Here is a 22,353-nt window from a genome sequence, read left to right on the forward strand (position 1 = left end):
CTCTCGCTCAATCCGGAGATCGGTCTCTACTTGGGCATTTTAGTAAAGCATTTGCATTTTTCTCTCTTTTGATCATTTTTCTATCCAACTAGGGCGGGGGAACAGTTAATGGGGATTAAAACCGTAACAGCTTGAGATTTATATGACAAAAATGCTTTAATGGATTATTTGCTTGCAATACTAAATATAGATTGAGAACAAGCACTGAGGAGCTTGAATAAATTGAAGTACGCTGCCCTGAAAGAACGTAAGCAGGTTCTGTCAACATGCACTGGCCGAGCCACTGCATGCTGATTGGACATGCGCACGCCACCCCATAACTGGCGTACTTCACTTGTTTGGTTGCTCAGTCTTTGTTTGCAATCCTCTGGGCTCTGGAAAGGGACCAGCGCACACCCAGGACAAACCACGCAGTTAATAAAGCAGAAATCCAATTTTTGGGGTTATTGCATCGTCATGACGAGAGGAATTTAAAAAGTAAAAAATTATTATCGAAATTCAATTTTTTTTGAATAAAGACGAAAAAATTGGCTTATTGGCTTATTTTTATCTTTATTCAAAAAAATTAGGTTTCGATCATAATTTTTTACTTTTTAGATTCCTATTGTTATGACGATGCAATAATTCTCAAAAAAATGACGAAAAACTAACAAATATGAAAAAAATTTGAATAAGGACAAAAAAATTAGTCAGTTGGTTTATTTAGCTGAATAGGATTACTCATTCCCCTCTTGCCCTAATATACCTCTGAACCAAAATATAGCTCATTATTCCATTCTCCATTGATAAGGAGGCACTTGGGAAGAAATTTGGTTATAATTTTCTACAAAAAGTTGTCATCGAATTCAGCATTTTCATGATCAGCCATGAGGCATCATAACCACTGATATTGTCTACATGTTCAACTTGTGGACAAATACTGAGATGCCTTATTTTTCTGCATAGTACTGAAAATGCATATAGAACCATGTTCAAAAGTCACAACATGATATAGATTCAAAAGTCACAACATGATAAATAACCATGTCCAAAAGTCAGAATATTATATAAACCCAATTCCAAATTTACCATGTCATAACCTAATACATAGACATAACAAATCACTCAACTCGGTTACAATAAACCTAACTTAACAGCCCAAGTGGTTACAAAAAATAGTGCATTGTCATTTCATTCATTTTCCTACACTTGGCCCATACACTGATTCCTGACTAGGAATATTGAAAAATAAACCTAAGCCAATTTTTTCGTCTTTATTCAAAAAAAAATTGAATTTCAATAATAATTTTTTACTTTTTAGATTCTTCTTGTCATGACGATGCAATAACTCCCAAAAAATTGATGAAAAACTAACAAATACGAAAAAAAAATTGAATAAGGACAAAAAATAAGAAAGTTGGCTTATTTAGCCGAATGGGTCTGTTTTAACCTCAAAAAAGGGGGGGCCATATGATTTTGTTATTTAAAGGACTAACGGCGGACTAACGGAAGTTAGTAATTGGACCGAATTGAAACAAAATGGAAAGTACAGAGTGTAAATCGAGCCAATTATAACTACAGGGACCAAATTGACACGAACACTAAACTACAAGGACTATTAGAGTTTTATTCCCATTTTTAAATGATTCATAATTTCCTTTTTACCCCTTTTTTTTATTGCAATAAAGTAACATTTTGAAAAAGTTGAAAGGTAAATGTGAAAATTAATTTGTTCCTTTTAACTTTTTAGATGTATTCATTGTGTTTTCTAAATTAATAGTTAAATTTTTTAAGATTGGAAAAGCAAATTGGGACGGAGAGATATGGTAGGAACTCTACATTAGATATCCTTTTGCCATTTTAAGTCAAATAAACAATATCAAGTATGAATAGCTGCATCCGTCATCAAATGAGACTCTTGGTACTCTGAATATTGCTGGTGATCTGAACATGCATTACATCCAAACGAGACTACTGATAATCTAAACTCCATTCAGTTGTCGGAAATCTTACATGAAAAGTGTGTTCTTAGAAAAAGTAAAGTAAAGGGAAAAACAACTTATTTTCTTGTGTGTCCAGTTAACAAAGAACTTCGCAAATAAACTAAAATTTCTTCTTTTTTTTTTGGCAGGATCTATTTGTAAGAACGTTTTATTTGTGGGTCTCACAACTTTCTAGGCAAAACAAACATTTGGAAATTATACAAAAGTTTATTTTCCAATCTTTTCCCATCCTTTCTGTCCAACCGAACGGGATCGTAATTGTTCATTCTTCGAAGCGATGGGCCAATGAAAAGTGATTTAAAATCCCTAAAATTTGCATTAAAAGAAAGGGGGTTTTTTTTTTCGGGTGAAATATAGCTAGATGGTCATGATCATAAAAACTCCATTAATGCACCTCTAAGAGCATCTCCAACCAATCCTCTAAAACAACAAAAATAGAGAATATATATAACATATTGATGGGAGATTTTGTAATTTAGTCCTTCTTTTTTCCATTTATAAGAGAATATTGGAAGAACCCATGGTATTTTTTAGAGATTTGGCCTCCAAATTTACTTTTGGATCTCTAAAAGTAGAGATCCTACTCTCATTTTGGAGACCAAATCTCTAAAAATTACCATGGGTACGTCCCTCCAAGATTCTATCATAAAGTGCAAAAATAGTGAATAAATTACAAAATCTTTCCTTAATATGTCACATCAATTCTCTACTTTTATGTTAATTTAGAGTTTGGTCGGAGATGCTCTAATATTTCCATGTTTACACACACATCAATAAATGCACCATGGCATTGACTACCCATTACTCCAACAGCATTGCACAATGCATGGGAAGGTGGCCAGTTGGTAAGTCTTGCATGCCTTTGCTTCGGTACTCCAGTTTCTACCCACAAACATGTGTAATAAACTCCCAAAAAAGGTTCAGAAGGCCGTTGAGAAAGAGAAGAAAAGAGACAAGAGAAAACTAAGGAAAAAGTAAAGAGAATACAAAAGTGGAACTGTGCTGCTACCTACCAACAGAAAACTAAATAGGTCAAGCACCAAAAGGTACTGTTCACACCTTATGACCTTAAGGACATAGTCTCATAGAATAATGACATACCAAACAAGGTTTTATAGCAGATTTCCTGAATCTCTCATTTCTGATGCATGCAGACAAAAGTTTTTCCCTTCAACTAAACTTGCCAAAAATTAGTTTCACTAGACATTGAAATCGTAGAAGAAAGTGAAAATTGGTTTTATCATTTTATTTCGCTTTAACTTGGAACCGCGTGCCTCGATCTAAAGTTTTGGTTGCTGCAGCTGGTTGGGATGGTTCAATGGCTACAATTGTCCCTATAATCCATTTCATCCATCTTGGTATTTTCTTTATCATGAACCTGCCCCGCAACTGTATTAGAAATGATGCATTGGCACTGGTGTAAAGCTAAGCAGAACGAGACTACTAAAGAGAGGATTAGCAATACTACGTAAAGTTCTAGAAATACTACATGCGAACTCATATTTTTCCCTGGTGGCTATGAAAAAGTGATGCAATCTCTTCACCAGATATATAGCATTCCGAAGTCGTTAATGACATCTCATGAAATCTATTTTCCCATTCCTAACTAGCTCGGTCAATCAAGCAGACCCAACAATATTTTGCAACAGCTAAATTAGTTGGTAATCAATAGTCTCAAGACTTATTTACATGGTTTTAAAAATAACATAGTCGGTTATTAATTATAAGAAAACAAAACAAAAAGGAACAAGAGACTAGAGATTAGAGAGACGCAACTGGAAGGATTAAACGAGGTGCACGTAAGCTGATCTGGATATTGTTTGGTTATAGAGAGAGAGAGAGAGAGAGAGAGAGAGAGAGAGAGAGAGAGAGAGAGAGAGAGAGAGAGACGCAATTGGAACACAAGCTACTCAATATTGCCAGTTACCACCCAGAGAAAATTGAGTTGCATCAACCATCTCCATCAAATCCATATCTTTCTTCCCACTGCAAGAAGCTTGACCAGTTATGGAATCCACCACCTTTATGTTATCAGAGTAATAATCCAGGGAAGGCGAAGCAACCAAAGGTCCGTCCAACAGATAGGAGAGGTAAAGATCAGAAGCCAAATGAGTCCTAGGAAGTTCTTCCTTCGAACGAACTAGATCATTTTGATCTAGTTTTGCCTCCACCGCAAAAGGGTTTTTCTCAATTGTATCACCAAAGAAGTTTATGATGAAGTTGAGTTCGTCGTCATGTGTTTGGTTCATCAACTGTGGAGAGTCATCAATGGATGACTCGGACATGCCGCTAGAAGAAAGTGAAAATTGGTTGGGTGATTCTTCAATGATAGTGGAGCCAGTGGAAGTGGGGGTGGGGGTGGTGGTGGTAGTGGGAATGGTGGTGGTGGTTTTGTGGTTGAGATTCTTGATGTAGTCTTGGAGTAAAGACAGTTTTGATTTTCCAATTTTGCCCTCTTGTTTCTTGATTGTTCTCTTTGAATTTTGTCTTCTTTTGGTGGCATTCCAGTGGTTCTTTATTGAATTTTCGGTCCTTCCTGGAATTCGCTTGGCGATTTCTGCCCATCTATTCCCAAGTATTTTATGAGCTTGAATCAACATCCTCTCTTCTTCTTCGCTCCATGTATCTTTCTGATACAACTCAGAAGAAAAGCAAAAACAAAAGTAAATACTTTAAGAAGAAAAACAAAAGGAAACTATATTTAGAAAGAGAACAGACAATGCACTAGGTAGCCTAAGCTGTAGCATATATATCAAAAAATGATGGCATGAATGACAAACAAACCCTACAACATGCATACAAAGAAGAAACAAATATTACATGGAAACTATTTGGACAATAAGCATAAAAAAAAAAAAACATAAAATCGAACAAAGCACGTAAGGTGATCCGGATACTTGAGTTATCAAAAATAAACATATATCGACGGGTAATTATATGGAAGGAGAAAGGCCAGACGGTGTGCTGTGAACCACCACCAAACACGGCATTAGCTTTGCAAGTTATGCCCTTATCACATGTAGAACAAAAAACCCTAACTAAGCCATTTTCTTCATTAATGAAGCTTTTCATCAATTAAGAAACTAAGGAATATCAAGAACTTGATATTGAGGGAGAAGTGTTCTTGATGAACTTTTTTTAAGCAATTATGTATAACGATAAACTCAGGCGGTACTTGGTCATTGATTTGTAAAAGGAAATGAAAAGGGTAGTAAAAGTCTGACTTTCTTGCTTCATTATTTTCTTACATTTTCCTCTTCTTTTTATTATTTATTTATAAATTCTTAGGAGCCCATGCTCTAGCATGAATTGGGGATGGTAATGTGCAGTGGTATGCGCAACACTGTACTACGTACCTCCGAGCTCATCTCGACAACCAACGATTCATGCTCCAAATGCAAGAAATTGTTATGCATATCGGAAAAGGAAAACGAAAATGCAATCTAGGGTGGATTATAATTATTTGACAACATGATCCAGAAAATCTCAAAATCCAAACCAAATCTAGATATCTGGCCATAGATATATATGTAAAATGCTACCAAAAATACTAGAAAGGCTTCTTAACTGAAAATCATTGAGGAACTTGATCACGAGTAGTGGTGAGAAAAAAATTCAAGCACATTTTTTGCGCAGAAATTTCACAAGAAAATATAACCTTAATGAAAAACGATATATAGTAAGAGATCGAATTAAAACCTTGATATCAGGCCGCAAATGATTGTGCCATCGCTCGCGGCATTGCTTTCCGGCCCTGCCTACCATCTGCTTGGCTACTTGAGCCCATTTCTTGTCTCCATGTTTCTTCACCAACTTAAGCAATTTCCTTCACAAAAAGAAAAGAAATACAAAAAGCATTGATGAAATTAATCTCTTCTCATCGCCAAGTCCATTTTCGCGTAAATAGAAGACAAATAAATCTTGCGTCGATAAAGGGAAACCGGAAAGAAAACCTAGAAGGGTGTGGAATTAACCTTCTTTCTTTTTTCGATCAGCGAATTAAAAAGGAAATTTTATTACAAATTTTTTTTTGCAATTTTAAGTCACCTGTCTTCTTCATCAGTCCATTGCCCTTTGATCAGATTTATGAAAGAGCCTCCTTTCGCTCTCTTTTCAATCCCTTTCGAGTTCCTCTCTCTTGATCCATCTTCCTCGTCCAAGTGCAAGTTAGGATTCACCACATTTCTTTGGATATCGAAAAGAAGGAGATGATGATTAATGTCTCCAATGCAATTTTTCTCCACCAAACTCGGCCACGAAAACCCTTCGTCGACTGAGTAGCCACCAGTTGCACCACCATAAGAAGAGGAGAGACCATTGCCAAGGTTTTTTCCGGCCAACACGAACCTCTCTATGGCTGCAAATGGAAGACTGGGCTGATACGAAGAAGGGTTGTTTCGTAAATTCACATACCCAAAACCACCACCTTCCATGAGAGATAGCTTAAGGCAAGAAGAGAGAAAAAAAGGACTGTTTTTTAGCAACAAAAATTGCTCTCTCTTTAGAGTTTAGGAAGGTGTTTTTGTTTTGTTTTCTATTACTTGTAAAGACAAGTTTTAAAAGGCAAAGGGCTAATAGTGAGCCTTGTGAGGAGGTGCTGTAAGGGTTTGTAACCGTTGATCTTGGAGTCCATCCAACGGCTGAGAATGTTAGTTGAGTGTAACTCCTCAGCTTCCTTAATTCTCAGACAAATGTGGAAAAGAAAGGTGGAGAGATTAGTGGGTGGGAGGTAATTAAAACCTCCTCCAGTAATTAATCATTTTCGTCAACAAAGCATAAATATTTTCTCCATTGTGATTTATATGGAAGGTTTTAATATGTTGGTAGCAACACATTGGTGCAATTATCTGGGCACTCCTAAAATTGGACGCAGCGGGTGCCTTCAACGTGAAATTCCTACTTTACCCCGTGTGTTAAGAAATTACTCTGGGTGAAATGGGGGTGATTTGTGAGATTAGATGCCATGTAGTACTTAACTAGAAGAGGGGTACCATTTGACAGAATTGATGGGAGCCCAAGTCTATTTGCTGAAATAATTGTAATTAGTAATTACCACAAGGGAGAGAATTAGGGAGAACTTGAAGTCCTGAAATTAATTGCTTGGAGGACTGCCAATATGTAGGGAAAAAATTCCAGTGATTTTTTTTTCTTCGGAAAGGGGAGGTGTTTTATTAAGGCATAGCAGGGTCTGAAGACCAAATATCTTGGAGGGCAAGGCTGATAAGCCATTGAGGGACAGGACCCCCAAAAGCTCTAACCTAGCATCTAATAGGGGAACGTTTAGCAAACGAGATGGGCTATTCTATTACAAGTTCGCTTAGCGGTAATAAACGTACAAGAGGAAAAGGAGGAAACAAAGAGGTGCTCAAAATGTCAAGAACATAATTTACATTGATGGGATCAAAATTGTCATTGTGATTATAATAAATAGTAAATTATTTTTATTAATGTGGAGTTAGACACTGCTCGAATGCCCTCTACACTGTAACACGGGGATCTTATAGTGCACCTCTGCACTACAAAGGTATAGTACACAATCTAAGTCGTTTAAAATTGCTTTTAATGGTTCAAAATTGCTAAAAAAATATCCATCATGCAAAATACTATTTAAAATATGAACCTTTGAATATATAGATGAATGACTCGGATTGCGCATTACACTTCAGGTCTGTGTCCGGAATGCCCTACCTCCGGTTTCTTTTCTCTCTAGTATAGTACACCAAATAATGTGAAATTATATAATAGCCCGAGAATACTGTCACATAATACTCCAGACTATTTTACAATCACACATTCCTATGGGGTCTACCATTAATAACCACAATAATCCAATTTAGAGAGTTTACACGATCACGAAATTGGACAGCTTACGGATCAGATAGGGCTGGCTTTAACTTAAGTTTGGACGTCTTAGGCCCAGGCCCAAAAGGCCAAACAAAAAAGAGTGGTGTTCAGGGGCCCCAAGAAAACCTAAAAGTAAAGCCCAAACATATAGTACCTGCCAGTGGGCACTAGTTTTTACTTTGAATTACTCGTGTGGGCAAAGTCATAGTTTCACTCCTAGAGTCGCAGCAATTACCGTTGATAGACGAATTAAGCTATTCGAGTTTGTGTTCGGTTTTTTTTTTTTTAAACTCGTCCAATTCGGTTTGTTATACAAACAAATCAAGCTCGAATAATTTTTATACTTACCAAGCTATCAAACCAAGCTACTCTTCCGTTCCTTCTTTCTGCTCATGATGTTTAAAAGTTCAAGGTACTCGAGATTTGCAAGGATAAAGCTGTTTTGAGATCGGCTCACCTTGAGTAGATCTCGGGGATCCTGCGGTGCACTACAGACATGTGATGCGTGATCCAAATGGAAAAGAGAACCGCCTAGAGCTCTGCACATCCAGGGCCGGCCAGGGGTAAGCCCCGCAAGCCAGCCGGCTCGGGCAACCCCCGGCAAGGGGCAACAAAAAAAAAAATGTATGTATAAAAAAAAAATTAGAAATTCAGCAAAAAATATATTTAAGGGCATCATCCCCAAAAAAATTTGTACAAATTTTTTTAAAAAAGTAAATATGTATGGTTTCCACCCACATTAAAAAATTATGATACTTAAGAAAATTACGAGGGCAAAGAGAGGTTTTCTATACCTGGGGTAAATAACAAATACATAAATAAATTCTTATTTCCTCCACATCATAGATCAAGCTCTTGCATCACTTAAGGACCGGTTTGAGTAATTTGAACTTTATGAAGCAATTGTTGGATTTTTGTTTAACGTGAAATTCAAGAGTGTTGTTGAAGAGCAATTGATGGAGCATTGCACTAAACTATAAAGTTTCTTGGAATACAATCAACATGTTGATATTCACGGGAAGGAGTTATTCTAAGAACTTTAGACATTTGAAAACAATATTGCCAAGAGAAGTAATAAAATCGATTGACATCCTTGATTTTATAAGATCTTATTGGAAAGATGGCGGTTTTCTATGGTTTGGGTTGCTTGTCGGATTTTGTTGATTATTCCGTTCATAGTTGCTTCGGCTTAGAGGAGTTTTTCAAAGTTGAAGTTGATAAAAACTTATCTTCAGACTATCATGTCACAAGAGAGATTAAATGGATTGGTTATGATATCAATTGAAAATAAGTACTTGAATAAGTTAAAGTATGATGATCTAAAAATTGAAGAATTTGCTTCAAAAAATACAAGTTATTTTCTTTGAATAGGATCGTGTTACTCATAAAGCACCATACCCGGGTGATGTAATTCAAGCTAAATGGACAATATAATATTTTTTTTTCTTGTATGTCTTTTTATTTTTATTTTTTTACTTAACACTAGTGGACAACCAAGTAGAAGGTCGGGCTTGGACAACTTAAATGTCGGGGCCGGCACTGTGCACATCATGAAAGTTATGGCATTGAATTAATGTCATGACTCACGAGTTGGAGGCAAAGGCACGGGACGATCAACTTAACCTATTGCCAGATATCAGGTTTATCTGCAAATTTGAGCAGTAGATTTAGAGGTTAATTATTGAAAAAGTGTTTGTACCTTTGTTTTCGTACAATTTTAACCATAGAATTACAAATAGTCTCTTCCCAACAAGAGTCTTTTGTGCAATTTTGCGGCTGGCATTACAGGAGAACAGAACTACTGAGGTACATGCACTTTTAGGTACAAGCGACCTAAGATGCTAGATTCGTACTACGATTGCCCATATATATGTCTACAATCCCCAAACCCAAGCTGTATTGGTTGGTTGCCACTTGCCTCCCATACCTAGATTCAGTGCCAGCCTTGACGTTTAGGTTGCCTAAGCCCGACTTTAAACTTGATTGCCCGCTCACTATTAAGTCATAAAAAAAAAAATTTTAAAAAACTCAATAAAAAATCAAAATTATACTTTTAGTTTGAATTATATAAAAAAACATTAACCCTGGTTAAAGCGCTTTATGATTTAGCATGATTCGATTAAAAAAAATTATAATGCGTTTATATTTATTTTTAGCTTTCATTTAATTATTTTTCTTATTCTGATCACTGTTCAATGTTTAATAATAAAATAAAATGAAACATTAGGAGCCAACTTGCAAAAATACAAACTTGACTTAAAAATTGGTTAATTTTTTCATTGAAGTTTTTTAAAGTGGTGCCTGTGCATATATACACACATACGCAAATAACCATTGTGAGTCATGTGTAAAAATAATACGAAGTATACATATGCCTGTACATTTTTTATATTTATTTGCATACATGGACGAATGTCACTCCACTTTGTGGACAAATAGAGAGAGAGAGAGAGAGAGAGAGAGAGAGAGAGAGAGGAGTGGGTGCACTGCTGTCAATGAAGAGGAGAGAAAGAGAGATTGAAAAGTGTCAATGAAGAGGAGAGGGAGAGAGATTGAAAAAGAACAGAGAGGAAGTTAAGAACTATTTTCGGAAGCATTAATTGCAAAACTATTTTTTGAGAGGAAAAAAAGAATCCCGAAAAAAATCCCCAATGCAGGGCATAAGAATTGAACCCGGAAGCTAAGAACTTAAACTACATGCTTCTAGCCAACAAGCCAATAGCATCCTCGAAGTTATATCTTCATCTATATATATATATATACACACACACACACACACACACACACACACACACATAGATTTTTCTTTTAGATTGCCCTAGCCCGAGGGGTTGCCTAAGTTCGGAGGCTTGCAGGACTTACCCTGAGGCCGGCCCAGCCCGGATCCACTTCCCTTCAAGAAAGCGACTCGCCACTATTATAGCACCTACTTAGCACATAACAAATTCTACCAACCTAAAACATTTTCTAAAAACGCCATGCTATATATTTACGACATTCATTATGTAATATGTGGGGGCTCGTGGGGCTATGTAACGTATGAAGGCAATGAAATACTAGGACAAAAGAGTTTTCATAGTGCGCTAAAAAGCAATACGAGGATGGAGTGCACCTTGGCAGACTCCCGATATCAATTAGAGCTGCTTCTTCTTTTGGTAATTATTAGGAAATTTCATATAAGGCTATAAACAATCTAAGCTTCTAATTCACTACATCTTGAAAACTTTCTTGCTAAATGGGGATCAGGGATGCTGCCGAGCACCCCGTTTGGCAGCGGTGTTGAGTGGCTCATCCGGTCGCTTATCTCGACAATCGACGGCTCGGATCTTAATATGAGCAACAGATGATGCAGATTTTAATGCACTTGGATTAAACTCAAGCTGTCGGTGTCGAGACGAGCAGCTCGTGCTTGGCAGCATCTCTCATTCCAGAGAACACACACACACACACACACACACACACACATATATATATATATATATGTATATGTATATATATATATGTATGAGTCCCACTATTGGTACCGACCGACGGGTACCATCCCGAAATCGTGCTGTCAGGCTCGCCGGGCCCACTCCAGCCACCGGACGGCCGATCTGAGCCATCCAAAAATTCTTTTAAAAAAATGAGGGGTCCGCGTGAAAATCAACGGCATCCGATATGTGTAGGGTGCTCGATCTAAACATCCTATTTTCGTGTATATATATATATATATATATATATACACACACACCCGCGGTACCAATATCATTTCGCATATATATATATATGCACCATATGCCCGTCTTTTCCCCTGCCTACACAATACCAACTGATGTAAAAATAGATTCCCTTTCTTCTGGTAATTATGTCATGTGGGTGCCTAGCTATGATCGATCTCAAAGTAGTAGTACTACTAGACACTAGAACATTCGTTTATTCATTGGGGAACAAGAAAACCTAGCAGCTGGAAATTAATCTTCTTGTGGCTAGTCCACATGCTACCAAATGGAAACTATCAATTCAGGGTTGGCCCACCATAGCAACCGTGTACCCACAACCCTCGTGAATTGAAAGCAACCTGCGGCCTGTATATAGGGCTATAGGTGAGATCAATGGTAAAAATGGTAATTCTCGGACTGTTATCTTGCACGCCGTGGCCGCGAGGATCGATTCAACATGGTTTTGTAGCTTGCCGGTTTTTTGCTTCTCGCGGCCAGACCTCGTCGTGTCAACGGGAGCTTACCTTGGAGTAGTGTTCTGTGTTTGTCGTTGCGAGGTTGTGTATCAAGTCAACGGGTCTTGAACACGCCGGTGTGGCTTTATAGGATGATAGATCATAGATCTGTGCCTCAGAATTCATATGTGTTTTCTAGAGCTTGAGCTGGGTATCTTTGTAAAATTCTCTATTACAGTATCTTTTTTGCGACTTGTTTTTATGTACCGACGTTTCGCCGGCCCTGCACTTGCGCAGTAGGTGACTGTGTCTAAATTTTGGTAGTTTTGGTTCATTCCTTTATTTTGTGATGAATTATGTAATGTCTTATGCCTTCTGAATGATATATGGTATTGACCATCTCAAAAAAATAATAATAATATTTCCCATTCGTACAACCATAATCGGAAGAGCCTAGCATGCTTGTCCCCTCCTTATTATAATTATTACAACATAGATTTAACGTAAAGTTACTATTTTCTAATCATTAGTTATCGCTAATGATAACTTATCAGGGTTAGCTGGGGTGCAATTTGATTATTCTCATGGTCTTAAAGTTAATGATTGATTAAAATTCTAGTAGCTACATGCCCTCGTATTAGTCTAACTAATATTGTGATGTTTTTAATTGTTATACTAGTAGATAGAATTTGAATCCATCTATTGGTGACTTTCGTAGGGAGGTGCAACCCTTAAGACTTGGTTTGGACTAAATTAATTTTTTAATTATCATTCTAATTTCGTTTTTGTGATGTTTGTTTTACATTTTTTCCTTTTACGTTATTTATTCTTCTATATCGAGGTGGAAATCGGGGCTGCTGTAGGCGTGCTTTTCTGTAGTGGATCCTGTACTGGTGGGAGAGATTCGTTCAAACACTCTAGCCGCGAATGTTAAGATGGACAATCTGGACCTAGCCTGCAGGATGCACGACAGGGACTTGGATAAAAAAACAAAAAAAACAAAAACAGCTCACTTATTGTATATAGTAAGTCGATCCAAATTTAGACTTTTCAACATCGTCCCTTCTACTACTATTTTTTAAACCATCCCTACCAAATCACTATCTCAAAATAAATGATGAAAACTCCATACAAGAAAACACGTACAAACCGTGAAGATATTTGATGTTTGACGATAAAATTAACAAATGAAAATAGACCCATGTTAAAAGTAAAAGTATTGGTTTAAGCCCTTAAAAAAATTGAAAGATATACACTGTATCTATGTAGGTTAACGAGAGAGACTACAGTTCCTGACCGAATTTCCGACGCCGCGCCGGGCCCACTCCGGCCACCGGACGGCTGATCGGAGTTGACCAAAAATTTAAAAAAAAAAAACCGAGTGGGTTCACGTGGGAATCAACGGCATCCGATGTGTATAGGTGGCTGATTCAAACATTCCATCTTTTTTTACTTTTTGATCGGCTCCGATCAGCCGTCTGGTTGTCGGAGTGAACCCGGCGTGGCGTTGGAAATTCGGTCGGAACCCCCGGTCGGGATGCTTAGACTTTCTGGTAGGGTAGGTTAACTGTGATTCTGTGACTGTTAATCGCCGAGGGTTTAGTGCTCGCCTAGTCGCCTCTAATTATGGGCCGTCGCCATCGGTGGCTGCCCATTTCAGTTGATTAGCGCACAATGGCTTACAGCTCCCGACGTGATTTTGCTTTCGTTTTGGGCCGTTGATTCCACACCGCCAACAAGATTTTTTACTTTTTGTAACTTCTTTTGTCCTTGGATAGTGTACTTAAACCTCGTTCGGCTAAATAAGTAAATTGATTTTTTAAATTTTATTAAAAAAAATTATATTTGTTAGTTTTTTATCAATTTTTTTTGGAGATTATTGCATTGTCGTGAGAAAAGAATCTAAAAAGTAAAAAATTACGATCGAAACCTAATTTTTTTGAATAAAGACAAAAATAAGTCTTTAAGCCATTTGAGTTTTGTTCACCCTCCACTTAAGAGGATGAACATTACCCACCTTCCTATTAGTTGAAATGATGTGGGTTCTACCACAAAGTAATGTCATACTTACCAAAAAGTGTATTACATGGTAAGCATGACATCATTTTGTGGTGGTATCCACACCATTTCAACCAATATAAGGGAGGATAATGTTCACCATCTTTTAAGGAGGGTGAACAAAATTGCACTCCTCTCGTTATGACGATGCAATAATCCCCAAAAGATTGACTAAAAACTAGCAAATACGAAAAAAAATTGAATAATGACAAAAAAATAAGCTAATTGACTTATTTAGTTAAACGGGGTGTATAACTCCAATTTTAGAAAAAACAATTATATCCACAGGAGTTGGCTTGGTGGTTAGAGCTTGAGAAGTTCACTCTCATCTAAGGTTTTAGGTTTGGATTGATACCACAAGGGTCCGGCTAAATACAACTGCGAATTTACTACATGTAGCTAATTCATAAAGAGGAATTCAAAAATTTTCTATTATGAATTGACTACATATAGTAAATTCGCAATTGTATTTAACAGCACCCTACCACAATTTACATGGTGGGTCGGGACGGTGGTTGCTTTGAGTCATTTGAGGTTTACTCTGCATAGGGGAAAATTATATTATGCCCCAAGGGCATGGCCACGTGGTGCCCCCAGGGCTTTCTGCACCACACATTTCAGTGGCCCACACTGAAATGTGTGGTGCAAAAAGCTCTGGGGCACCACGTGGCTATGCCCGGGGGCATGGAATAATCTAGGTGAGTCCAATTAGTGGTTTTTCTATGGGGTGGTCATTCATCACCCGCTCCCCAAAAAAAAAAAAAAAAAACATCAATAAGTTGGACATGGTATTGTCAGGCCCATTTTCACTTTTCAGGTCCTTCCTGGCTCGTTTTGGTAAACGTTCACTATTTAGATATCATCAAGAGTTATAGGCGTGTTAAAGAATAAATATCATGCTCCATCCGTTCATTTTTTAAAGTCCAATATTCTTTTTTGAATTGTACTTTAATAAATATCAATTTTATAAAGTTAGTAAGTGAAAGTTAATATAATTTTCATTTTGCCCCTTAAAGTAGATTCCATTTTGAAAAGTTAGTGAGTAAAAGTATAATGATGATGTCTTCATAGAGAGTAAGTTGAGATAAAAGTTGATTTAAAAGGTGTAATGATGATGTTTTCTTAATAAGTTGGAGTTACGAAGCGGGACACTTAATAAGGGACGGAGGGAGTACTATTTATTGGATAACACATCTATTTTGGAAAAATAATTAATTTTTATTTCTTCTTCAGTGATTTTTCCATAATTTTTATTTGTTAAATTCTCCTTGTGGAGACAAATTAAAAAAATAAATTATTTTAACAAAGAACTTAAAAAATACTAGTACTAGTATAGATTTAAAAAGAAAAAAGAAAAGAAAAGAAAAGAAAGAAGAAACAATCCAAAAATGACTTAAAAAAGAGAGAGAAACTGAGGCGGTGAAAACACATGGCACTGACTGGCTGCCTGAAGGAAACAGCTGTTCCTAAACACAGTCCGCGTTAAACTCCTCAACCAATTTCTCAGAAACCCGCTCACCAATTGCCTTTTGACTCGGGTCTAATACTAATTTACATACAACTTGCCAAAACCCTCGTTTACCAAACACACCCCAGTTTCGCTAAGATTTTTTTTTTAAGTATATTTATTTTGTACTTAACGAGACATGTTATTTTTTCACAATACATCAATGTTTTAAAAGCCGTTTGGCGCTACTCGAGCGGCCGACTACCTTCGAGCGATTAATAAGATTAATCGATGCATATTAGTTAGTAATCTGCGACTAATTGTTAGTGGAATTTAATCGAATAAGTCCCACTAGCGCAATTAATCACCGATTAATTCTTTATTTTAAAATACTGACTTTAATTCAAAAAACTTATTTAAAAAATAAACATTTAAATATTTTTCTTAGCAGAACGGACCTTTGCTGTCTTCCCGGTATCTATACAAGTACAGATTCCAAACTCACCGCTACTGCTACTGCATTCTACTCGTGTATATATATAAAGACCTCAGAATTTGCCTCTAGTTCCAGTGAATTAGGACCAAAACTTCACTCCCAGAAAAAAAAAAAAAAAAAATCACCTTCCCCTGAATCTTCCTCGGATTTCACTGGACCACTGGCCGGCTTCAAGAACTACTACTATAAGTAAGCGCGCACACATTCTCTCCGCTCTCATCAAAAACCCACTTCTTTCGGCTTCGGGATCTCTGTTCCCAGCATCGGTTACGGGCCACATGATTTTTTCCTGGAACTTCGATTCTCCGATCCGATTTTCGTGGTGAGAAAATAGTGCGTGGAATCATCACGGCCACGAGCCCTTTCAGTTTTAACCCCACTTGACTCGAACTGCTTTCGATTTCCCCCATTTCGAGCTTCAGATTTCCCCACTTCTCTCATCTTTTCCTAGCAAAAATTAGGATTTACATTTCCCTTCTCTTAGGATTACACTGAGTTATACATATATCTGCAGAGCATGTTCCTGATTATGTAATTGTTCTATTCAATTGCAGGTCAGATACGAAAGGCCCCCGGATTTCCGTTTCTTTTGAGGGACTTTGATTCTGTTCTTTAAATCTATCTGCCTTTTGGTTTTCTAGTTCGTGTTTTTTTTTTTTTGATCGGTGAGAGTGAGGAAAAAATGGGAGTGAAAGTTGTTAGGGCCACTTTACAATGGTCTCAGCCCTCCCTTCCTCATTCTCCTTCCTCCCCTCAAACCCTAGCTCCCACATTCTCATCCCCTTCCCTCAAGCGAAGTTGTTCCAGCGACGGAGCTCTTGCAATCCGATGTTTTCAGAAGCTAGACCAATCGCCCCTGTTTGGAACGGAGATTTACACGTCTCGATCTTGTGTTCGCCCGAATCCGAGACGTCGAACTATCCGACGAGCTACCAGTGCCGGATTTGACTCGTTTTCGGATGAAGAGTTCTCGAAAAAGATTCAAGAATTGGCCACGAGATTCCAAGTATCCGACGATGAAAACGATAGCCGGACCACTGAATCGTCTGTTTCTTCTACAAAAGCCTATAGTGGTATCGAAATCGCAGAGAATCAGAGACTGTTTGAACCGCCTGATTGGCCGGGGAGCATGGAGTGGAAGGCGAACAGCGTGGAACTACCGGTCTCGCTTCGGATGATAAAGAGGAAGAAGCAATGCCAAGAAGGGCTGAGAGGATCAGGGGATTACTCCGCGTGTTGCTCTGTCAACAAGGCTTTTTCCTCGATGGTTTTCATAATACGAGAGCTCCATAGCTTCACCCTGCAAATGAGCGAAAGGCTTTCGTGCGTACAAGACCTGCAGGGGGTTCTGGCACGCGTGCAGAGCGAAATCCACGCTTCGTTCGTGTGGCTGTTCCAGCAGGTTTTCTCGCACACGCCGACTCTCATGGTGTACATGATGATCTTACTGGCGAATTACAGTGTGTATTCGATGAGCGGCAATGTCGCCATTGCTGCACCGGTCCCGCTAACATCTCATGCTGCTACGATGGAGTCCGTTTCGGTTTACGAAGATTCTAGTCATCATAAGCAGCAAAAGTTTGATTCTTCTAAAATCAAAACGTTTTCAATTTCGTCTTCCAGTGGAAAGACGACCTCAATCGGAGCAAACGACGGTGGAGGAGGGAAATTCCGGCCAACTGCGAGTAATACAGATGGTGAGGGGCGTTTTGATGACTCAACTTTATTGAACTATCATCGTACTGTACTTCCCGAGACGACGACGGAGGGGGAATCGGTATCGGGACAAGTGACGAGTGAAGAGGAGTTGGGAGTATGGCATTCGATAGTGGAAGAAGCAGCGAGGATGCAGGGGGAGTTGAGGGACGAGTCATTGGATCACGAAACGATGCAGAGGTTCGTTTCACCGGTGACGGCGAAGACAGAAGCGGATGAGTATGCGGAGTACGTGAGAACAGAGACGTTGTATCAAAAGGGATTGGATGAAGACCCCAATAACCCTCTTCTTCTTGCCAATTACGCCCAGTTCCTCTACCTCGTCGTGAACGACTACGATGGGTACGATTTTTTGATCCAGATTTCTTTCAGTCTTTGTCAATTGCATTGTTGTTTGTTTCAATTTCAATTCACATGGTTCTGGCTTCCACGCAAATGGGGAGCAGTGTGTCAACTTAGACCTCTTCTTGAAGGGATCCGGGTGCTGTAGTGCACCGGCATTGCAGCCGTCCAAAAGGGTTATTTAACGATTCAAATAAAAAACAAACTCTCTTTCCTGGAGGAGTTTTTTTAATCTGGACCGTTTGAATGATGAGATCGACGGTTGCACATCGCACTACACAGGGTGCACTACATCACCCCCGGATCCCTTCTTGAAGACATGTTTAGAACTTTGATGTTATGTGTAGATTTTCATATTCTTAAAAATAACACCAATACCATAGTTGGTGAACATATTCGAGTACTTGAACTAATTCAGGATCTTATTTAGGAAAAACATTCCTAATACATTTGTCATTGTCAAAGTTAAGTTTTTCTTCTTGTAAGTAAGCCTGGAGCCAAAGTGTCGTTTGGCTTTTAATAGGAGAAAGGTTGAATCTTTTGATGGGGAATATGTGGTGTAGTTTTTTAGTTTCCTCTATCAGCTATAACTGTGGAGTGTGTTTTCTTCAAAGTGCACTCTCTTGTGATATTTTCTGTTCTAAAATTGGTTCGGGTTGTTTTGTTTATTGGAACAGTGCTGAGGAGTACTTCAAGAGAGCGGTTAAGGTGGAGCCGCCGGATGCGGAGGCGTTGAGCAAGTACGCTAGCTTCCTGTGGCAAGCAAGGAAGGATCTGTGGGCGGCGGAGGAGACGTATCTAGAGGCCATCGCGGCTGACTCCGGCAACTCCTACTACGCGGCTAACTATGCTCACTTCCTGTGGAGTACCGGCGGCGAAGACACATGCTTCCCTTTAGACAACAACACGAACAAGGCTTGAATCCCAAAAATAACCAAAGATGACTGCAGAAGAAGAAAAAATGCGTTATGGGGCACAGTTTCTTTTAGTTTGTCATTACAATGCAAGTCCAGTCACACGATCAGGCCCCGTCAAAGATACAGTTTGCTTGACCTTGTTCTGTAGGATTAGGTTTTCTTTGAGTTGCTATGCGTGGCGGAAAGATAAATAACCACAAAATCTTGGTCACCCACCTTCATTGCCTACCGTGTGTTTATTTAATCATCAATGAAGTATAACAATTGCAAAGGAAAATAAGAAAGAGAATTTTTTTTTGGGTACTTCGGGATATGATTTTTCTTTTTCTTGTCTCGCCTTGAATCACCTACTTTCTTTTTTTCCTTCTCTCTGGGGCGGTAAACAAGTCGAGTTCGAGCCTTAACAAGTCGAATTTAGTCATTTACTAAACGAGACTCGGAAACAAGCCGAAAACTCAAATTTGAGCTTGCAAGATGCTCGGTCCGTTTACAACCTTACCTCTCTCTTCAAGATTTGTAGTTTTTCAATAAATTTTGGGTGGAGACTTGAGACTGTTGTAATTGTACACGCGTACGTGTACTCAACATGCAATATTTGTTACTCCCTCTGTTCCAAATTGAGAGTCTCTTTTGAGGATTTCAACTATTTAAGGGAACATGCAACGATTACACCTACAATGCCTATCATTTTCACCATTACCCTTATATTCTACCTATTTTAAACACTTATATTCACCTATGAGACACATTTGAAAAATCATCAAATTTTTTTTCTTCCATTTTTTGGAAAAAGACTATCATTTTGGAACAATCCAAAATAGAATAATGGACTCTTAATTTGAAATAGATGGAGTACGAAATAGCTACTAGGTACTAAAGAAAAGAGACGTGGATAGCAAAACCATCTTTAATCTAATACGGACAACGTAACACGTACGTACGTAATCTCTTGGAGTTAGGTCGCAATAAAGTGCAGTAATTAATTTCTTGTAAATTTCTTAGTTTTAGCTATCGTGGATGACTTGCTTTTGACTGGAACTGAAGAGAGAATTAGTTGAGGTACACGTAAATTGGCCTAGACACTCCTGATCGTCGAACCAAAAAAAATACATGTAAGTACGAAATCAACTAGTATGATATATTAAGGTCGTACTTGTGCATCACGTGTATGTACCATCTTATATAACTCAATAAAACAAAATACATAGAAACTGAAGATGTACTGAACAGGTCCCTAGTAATACTTAGCTACGCTAAGCGGGGCGACACATTTAACGTACTCCAATTGTGGTCAGTGGTCACGATGATATCTCCAGGGACTGGGGGGCCTGTGGTGACCCAAGTCACCACGGGTTGTAGTGACTCAAAACGTCACCGTTATCGTTTTGGGGCTGTAAGGAAAAAGACAAAAGGATCCGTTTGGTGGAAAGCCAAGTAAAAAAATTAAGTACTCTAATTTTTAATTCGTTTGAATCAGTACGAAGATCTTATTTTTTTAATCATTTTATTCTAAAAGGTTATAATTAATTTTTGACTCTAATGCTTTCGTTAGTTAGCCCTAAGAGATATTTAATTCTACGAACTTTCTTAAGGCTAACTAACAAGAGTTTTAGAGTCAAAAATTAATTATGGTTCTTTAAGATAAAATGATCAAGATCTTCGCACTGATTCAAGTAAATTAAAAATTATAGCACATAACTTTTTTTTGCTTAAATTTCCACCAAACAGGACATTTTGTCTTTTCCCTTGCAGCCTCAAAACGCCAAGGGTGACATTTTGAGTCACTGTAACCCTGTGGTGACCCAAGTCATAAAGATTATCTCAATTCCTAGCCAGCTCTATCTTTGTTTGGTCCCCTGTCTCTCTAAGTGATAGGAGTAGAATTTTGGAGGCCCTGTCTAGACTCTAGATCAGCTTGATTGGATTGGGTAAAGGGAATAACCCAATTACAAGCAGGAAAAACGTGGGGAAGGGATTTCAGTCACATGGGTTGGCTCCAACTCCAAGATCGGACAGGGACAAATAGACACCGATGCCGCGCTAATCGATCTCCTTATCTTCTCATCTACATACTTTCCTGGCTTCTTCTCCAACCAGAAAAATATCACCCATACCATAGATCTATCATAGAACAACCATATATACATCTCTCTCAAATTAGTTTTCTCGTCTTCGTATCGTAAGCAGGATAATGATTTGGTTTGGTCTCGCTGCCGCACATGACTATTTTTTTATTTTTTAATAGGCAAAATTAATTCCATTCATCCCGAAGCTGCTGCACTGCCCGCACATGACTTCAAGAGTAGTTATTACAGTATGATATTACCGAGAAAGTGCTCATCTCTCAAGGAAAAGAAAAAGCTCTTCGCTCATTTCCGGTTAATTCGTTGAATGAAGCTAGTTGGTTATTTAGCTGGAGTATATAATGTTTGTTCACAGTTGGAACCGAACAAGACATGCCCTCGTTTCTGCTATACAGTAGTTTCTGTTAAATAGATGCTTCATCCCTTCATCCATTTGAATGCCAAAATTTGGGGGAAAATAAGAAAATTATGCTACCCATGAACAAATAAAGAACATCAACCTTTCGTAAACCGCCTTTTTCACTCGCCGTTACTCGGGAAATCTTTGCAAGTTTTTCTCCCCTCCACTTATTGATATGCTTAAGCTCATCAGGTAATTCCGCCTCATGACTTGGTGTCGCAATTAATGAGGTACTGTAGTTAACGTGCATTGGCACGTGCCAAGGCTGGCGCACGCACGACACAACAACGGCATGTCATCGGGTTAGGCAAGACATGCATGTCACGATATGTGCTAAACAAGGCATGGCATGATAAGTGCATGAAAAGGGGCTAGCTAGGCAACGCACAACACGTGTCATCGGGCTGTGCACTGATATTTTCTTATAGAATGATTTTTGCACGGGAAAATGAAGGCCTAAGACGTGTTTTGATAATTAATACCCGCCAAGGATAAACTAAGAACATTTGTTAATGCTGAAAATATCCTTGGCATATATTAATTATCAAAACACGTCATTGACCGTCATTTTCCCTTTTTGCACTCGGTAATTCCATTAGTCCAATGGATAAGAAACCACGAAGTACATATGGTGCCTACGTATCTAAATCCACTTCTGTTCCCTTTCCACCCTTTGTTTCAAAAATACGTAAATAAATAACAACTGAAAAGGCGGAATGGACTAAGAACTTTAGGGTAATTTGAAGAGTGAAAATATCCACTTAGCCCAGTGGTCCTAGCCCTTTCATTTCGACTTGCAAGTGGTATGTGGTCACTTTGAGTTACCTCCGTAGTTGTAGCGGGGGCAACGGTGATTCAATACCAACGAGAGTCCGAGCATATATGTGTGGCCATGTCGATACAATGATCAA

General features: G+C 38.3%; 2 protein-coding genes across 2 annotated transcripts; one reads left to right on the forward strand and one right to left on the reverse strand.

Annotated features, from left to right (window-relative positions):
* Positions 1-3,861: 3,861 nt before the first annotated feature.
* Positions 3,862-6,415, reverse strand: LOC131331994 (transcription factor MYB64-like). The gene is made up of 3 exons (XM_058366007.1): positions 6,030-6,415; positions 5,682-5,808; positions 3,862-4,612 (listed from the first exon to the last, which is right to left on the reverse strand). Exons 1-3 carry the CDS (start codon positions 6,413-6,415, stop codon positions 3,893-3,895), a joined length of 1,233 nt encoding a protein of 410 aa, XP_058221990.1. The 3' UTR covers positions 3,862-3,892.
* A 9,640-nt stretch (positions 6,416-16,055) lies between these two features.
* LOC131317055 (uncharacterized) lies at positions 16,056-19,261 on the forward strand. Its single transcript, XM_058346637.1, has 3 exons — positions 16,056-16,305; positions 16,538-18,041; positions 18,719-19,261. The coding sequence occupies exons 2-3, from the start codon at positions 16,666-16,668 to the stop codon at positions 18,960-18,962; spliced, it is 1,620 nt and encodes a 539-aa protein (XP_058202620.1). The 5' UTR covers positions 16,056-16,305; positions 16,538-16,665; the 3' UTR covers positions 18,963-19,261.
* Positions 19,262-22,353: the final 3,092 nt, after the last annotated feature.

The sequence above is a fragment of the Rhododendron vialii genome, chromosome 1a, assembly GCF_030253575.1.
Source record: "Rhododendron vialii isolate Sample 1 chromosome 1a, ASM3025357v1".
Lineage (NCBI taxonomy): Eukaryota > Viridiplantae > Streptophyta > Magnoliopsida > Ericales > Ericaceae > Rhododendron > Rhododendron vialii.

Bases quoted from the DNA above. Each gene is read 5' to 3' on its own strand.
- LOC131331994 (XM_058366007.1), bottom strand. From the start codon at position 6,415: ATGGAAGGTGGTGGTTTTGGGTATGTGAATTTACGAAACAACCCTTCT. The intron at 5,809-6,029 runs GTGACTTAAAAT...CTTTTTGTGAAG, and splicing joins TGGACTGATGAAGAAGACAG to GAAATTGCTTAAGTTGGTGA. The intron at 4,613-5,681 runs GTTTTAATTCGA...GAGTTGTATCAG, and splicing joins ATTTGCGGCCTGATATCAAG to AAAGATACATGGAGCGAAGA.
- LOC131317055 (XM_058346637.1), top strand. From the start codon at position 16,666: ATGGGAGTGAAAGTTGTTAGGGCCACTTTACAATGGTCTCAGCCCTCC. The intron at 18,042-18,718 runs GTACGATTTTTT...TTATTGGAACAG, and splicing joins GTCGTGAACGACTACGATGG to TGCTGAGGAGTACTTCAAGA.